The sequence below is a fragment of the Sinocyclocheilus rhinocerous genome, unplaced genomic scaffold (assembly GCF_001515625.1).
Source record: "Sinocyclocheilus rhinocerous isolate Xijiao unplaced genomic scaffold, SAMN03320098_v1.1 scaffold1710, whole genome shotgun sequence".
Classification (NCBI taxonomy): domain Eukaryota; kingdom Metazoa; phylum Chordata; class Actinopteri; order Cypriniformes; family Cyprinidae; genus Sinocyclocheilus; species Sinocyclocheilus rhinocerous.
In genome coordinates, this window is record NW_015650690.1 from 583,445 (window position 1) to 588,128 (window position 4,684).

The 4,684-nt window shown below is 36.2% G+C and overlaps 1 protein-coding gene and 1 long non-coding RNA gene across 2 annotated transcripts in view; one reads left to right on the top strand and one right to left on the bottom strand.

The window, feature by feature from the left end:
• The window catches only part of LOC107712066 (hemK methyltransferase family member 1-like), a 9,161-nt gene extending 8,996 nt beyond the window's left edge, over positions 1-165 (bottom strand). Inside the window, 1 exon segment of the mRNA XM_016517190.1 lies at positions 133-165. Within this exon segment, the coding sequence (XP_016372676.1) occupies positions 133-165 (33 nt within the window).
• A 500-nt stretch (positions 166-665) lies between these two features.
• LOC107712077 (uncharacterized) lies at positions 666-4,339 on the top strand. Its single transcript, XR_001636762.1, has 4 exons — positions 666-903; positions 3,383-3,510; positions 3,644-3,835; positions 3,980-4,339. It is a non-coding gene; the product is annotated as an uncharacterized LOC107712077 (long non-coding RNA).
• Positions 4,340-4,684: the final 345 nt, after the last annotated feature.

Consider the following 4,684-nt stretch of genomic DNA (forward strand, 5'->3'; position numbering starts at 1 on the left):
ACCAACAACGGCGCAACAATTAAAAAAAAAAAAATATATATATATATATAACCCCACCATGCATATTTCACAGTTTCTGCTTATTTGATTAGAGTGATTGTAATTTAAATACATAAGGGTTTAGACACTTACTCTGTGTTTTGACACTCCACTGTGTCTATGCATTAATCGATTGAGAATCCAAATTGTCTTGAACATTATCGTTCTGTACTGTAAGCTAATCGAGCTAACAATAAACGTTGAGCTGCTATAACATTCGTGGAATAGTTGTCTGAAGAAATGATGTTACTTGCTTGTTTTAGCCTTTTGATCCAAGTAACATCAGATGCCATGTGCCTCTAATGTCCGAATCGATTTTATGAGCAGGGTTGCCAGATTTTTACAACAAAACCCGCCCAATTGCTGCTCAAAACTAACCCAATCGCGTTTAGAGGGGGGGTCCCCCGGTAAAAATCGCATTTTAGGGGCTAAATATCACGTTCTTGTGTTCGCTTAAACCCGCGGACATGAAAACCAACCCGCGGAAACAGTGTTAGAGTAGCCCAATTCCGCGGGGAAACCGCTGCTAGACTTGGCAACACTGCTTATGAGTCAGTCGGATCATTTGAATCAGTTCAACGGGTTGACAAAATGATTGTTTTGAATAATTCATTTTCGAACCGGAGCGGCCTTATTTCACTCATTAATTAAATTGATGCTTTTCAGTTTAAAATACTCTTTCGTCATGTGGCCTGGAAACCGGTTATCACTACAGACGCCAATTCTCAACGAGGAGACAAAAAACGAAGAAGAAAAGATAGGCTTCTTTCTAGAGGAGTTAGGCTCGACGATAAACAGGTGCTTTTTTGGTCGACACATTTGAAGCACGTATAAATCTCCTTCCCCTTCACATCTGGTACAACTGTAAGTCACGTTTTATATGGGCTGTTATAATATACCATAAATTCCACATAATTCAACAGGACATCTTGCTTTATTAAGATTAAGATTTAATAGGCAAAGGAAACTTGCATGCTAATTATGAAATAAGGCACACTGATTAATTCACTATCCCAAGAACGCTCAGACCTGTCCGTTTCGAAGTGAGTTGATAGTAAGTGGCGTGCATTTGAAGCGTAGACTACCAATATTTGTTTGATGGGGCGAAAAAATACTTTAATTAAGAACATTATGTTGCTAAAACGAATAGATGTCAGGTTCTACAACAATAACGTAAAAGTATACACGAATCATTTCTTGAACTAGTGATTTGAAATGAACTGTTCAAATAAACCGATTCGTGTACATGAAGCGGACTTCCTGTCACTAGTGCGCATCAATGCTCTTACAGATTTCAAAATAAAAGCCATAATAGAATAATGCGGCAACCAAACGAAAGGGACAAACCTTTTCCATGAAAACGCTATGTTTTGTCTATTATGTTTATGCTGCACTCCTTAATTAAATGTGTTAAACTGAATATAATTTTACGCTTTACCCTCAACTGTGTGATTTGAAATGACCACTAGAGAGCGCAAGTGCATTACTTCACGTTTAAAGGTGCTAAGTATTAGGTTTTAATTACATATCATATGATAAACTTAATTTAACTCAAATTGAAAACCACTTAAAGTCCATGAATTCATACTTGGGGTACAGCAGGTCTAAAGATTCCCCTCGATTTTTTTGTGTAATATGACAAAAAACAATATTGATGGAATAATACGATTTTTGAATTACTAGAGACTCTGTGACACATCTTTGCCCCGAATGTGCCTCTTTTCTTGATTAATTTCACTTTCATAATAACTTCCAGATAACAACTTCTATGTTATTTGGCTATTAGTAATTGTTTTTGTACATCTTAGAGCTCAAATTTTATTTTATGCATATTGTCCAGTATTGTGACAACACAAACTTCAAAGACAGAAGTTTTGAAAGGACTTGTTGTCTGCAGACTGAGTTAGAGAAGAGAGAGCTGCAGACTGCAGAGATCACGTGAGGAGAGACTGGGGGACTGGATTGGGGGATGGAGGACTGGTGCTGTCAGCCAGATGGGACTAATTGTTATTGTGTTCTCCAGGGGTTGCAGTGTGTGTAGCCTCAGTCTATTTGTGAGCAGCACTACACATGATTTAAACTGTAAGTCCTGTGTTTCCCCTGAAACACTGTCTGTCAGAATGTCTCTCCTTATATGAACAAAGAGGGATGAGACAATCAAAATTAGATTGAGAGAAGTGTAGAAGTGAAAGAAAGAGGACAGAAATAGACAATAAAGGGTGTTAAAGAACAATATCAAAGGAAGCAAAGTGTTTCAAACTATTAAAAGAAAAAAGAAATAGCGAGAAAAAAACATGTAGCTTTTTAGACACATTTTTTTGTCCTTGAAGCAAATCTGTGATAATAGCTCACAGTGTGTGTGTAATTAAGGGAAACTGGTAATGCCTGCCAGGAAAAGTAAGACTGCATTGGTTTCATGGGCTGTGATACTCTACAGTTAAACTCAGACAATTAACCATTTAAAAAACTACCACAAATGCTACAGTTTGTCAGCCCTAAGTGATCATTATGAAGTTAATCATAACCTTAACCACTGTGCAAAGTATTTTAAAGCAGGGTTTTTTTTAGTTTTTTTTTAGTTTTTTGATGCCAATGGTCCCGAAATATGATGATTTTCTTGTGAGAGATCCCCTTTCTAAAAAAGGTAGTTATTTTTTATGCATTAAAGACCCATTTATACTGTCAGTGTGAGAAAAAGCATGGTATTATAAAGACAACATGTTGTTTGCAAAATTAAATAGGCCTAATTGTTTTTATTATTATATTGTTACTGCACTGAAGCCAAGGCAACATTTTAAATAGTATGCATATAAAAATACTAATTTAGTTTTTTCGACCCATATTACACTAATGTAAATGTAATTTAATGAATCCAATTCAGTGTACATTTATTTGAAGTGTATTGTTCCAGAGCTGTTTGCAGCTGTTAAATTTGACAGTCCAACAAATTATTTTTGTGTTTAAACATTTTGTAAAATCTTGGAAAACATACTGTGTTGGTTGTGGCATATCAGTTTGAATATATGCCATATCTGATACTGTGGGCATCACTAACTGCCTCCAACACATCTCTCGTTCTATCTATCAATCTATCTTCCTCTCGTGCTGTTTTTCTTTCTCACTTTCCTTCTATCTGTCACATGATCTACGCTAGACCAACTACATCTATAAAATGCACAATTCAGTAACCTGAAAGGGTCTTGTGAGCAGAAAGTGTTTCACATGTATTGTAAACACAATATTGCATTTTGTTTAGATAAAAAAAAAACATGAATATAAAAATGGTATTATATTTAAAATAAATGACCTAACCATTCTTTTATTATTCTTTTTTTTTTTCTAGAGCTTTAGAAAGGAAGAGTTGGAGTTTGAAAAATGACAGTCTGAAATTGGCCAAAGACATTTCCAGATGCCATTTCCCCGTCTCCTCCTAATAAAACAAGTGGCAAAACACCAAAAGGAAAAGATAATGTTAGTTCTTTTACATCATTATTTACATTTATGTCAATTCCAGAATGTTAAACTGATTTTAAACTGCATAATATTTTTCTCTATTGCAAATATGACAGAAATAATCTAACCTGGATTCATTTCACAATGACAGGGAATAGCCCACTGCAGCTGAGTGCCAGATGTGGATGATAAAAGAATGGGAAGTATATGCAGGCACATATTTAGGATTTCTAACCTGCTCTTGGCATTATACTTTGGCTGTAGCTGTGATTATAGCAACATTTATGTAGGATTTTGTCTTGTTTCACTGAGTATGTGTTGCAGTGATTATGAGCAGCTGAAGGTAAGATTTCATCTTAATCCTATAATTTCCGTAAGATAAATATGTAGCATCAGATATTGGTCATGTAATCGAAAGAAAACATAAAACTGTATATACAAACATTTTTCCAGCTTCTCAACTTGTCCAAATTTCATTCATCTTCAGTGATCTAATACCCTGGCAGTGGTCCAGACAGTGTCCTCTATGGCACATATATTCTCAGCAGTGACTCATTCTGGTGTTTTGAGCCTCCTGGAGGAAGCTCTCTTTCTCCCTCCGTAATTCTTCAAGCTGAAATACTGAGAAGAACCTCACAATGCTGCTTTGTCCCTCAAAAACACTGAAGTCATAGTTTCCCAGGCTGCTGCCCCCTGAGATGCCTAGAAGTGAAGAAGCGAGAGGAGGGGCACAGAGCTTGGTAAATTGCTTTTGCCATGAAAAAAAAAAACAGTACAATACATTCTTGTGCCCCTGTTGGCATCTTCATTGCCCTAATATAGCCGATGATGTTCTATAAAATGTTCCTCAGCCTCCTTCACTTTGCTAAATGAATGAAATTTAGAATTTAAGAATTGCTTCCCTTTGAATTCATGTGCATGAATATGAATTGAATTGGCACCAACCTGTTTGCCTATCTATCTATCTATCTATCTATCTATCTATCGTTCTGTCATTCTGTCATTCTATCTATCATTCTGTCCTTCTATCTATCTATCTATCTATCTATCTATCTATCTATCTATCTGTCTGTCTGTCTGTCTGTCTGTCTGTCTGTCTGTCTGTCTGTCTGTCTGTCTGTCTGTCTGTCTATCTGTCTGTCTGTCTGTCTGTCTGTCTGTCTGTCTGTCTGTCTGTCTGTCTGTCTATCTG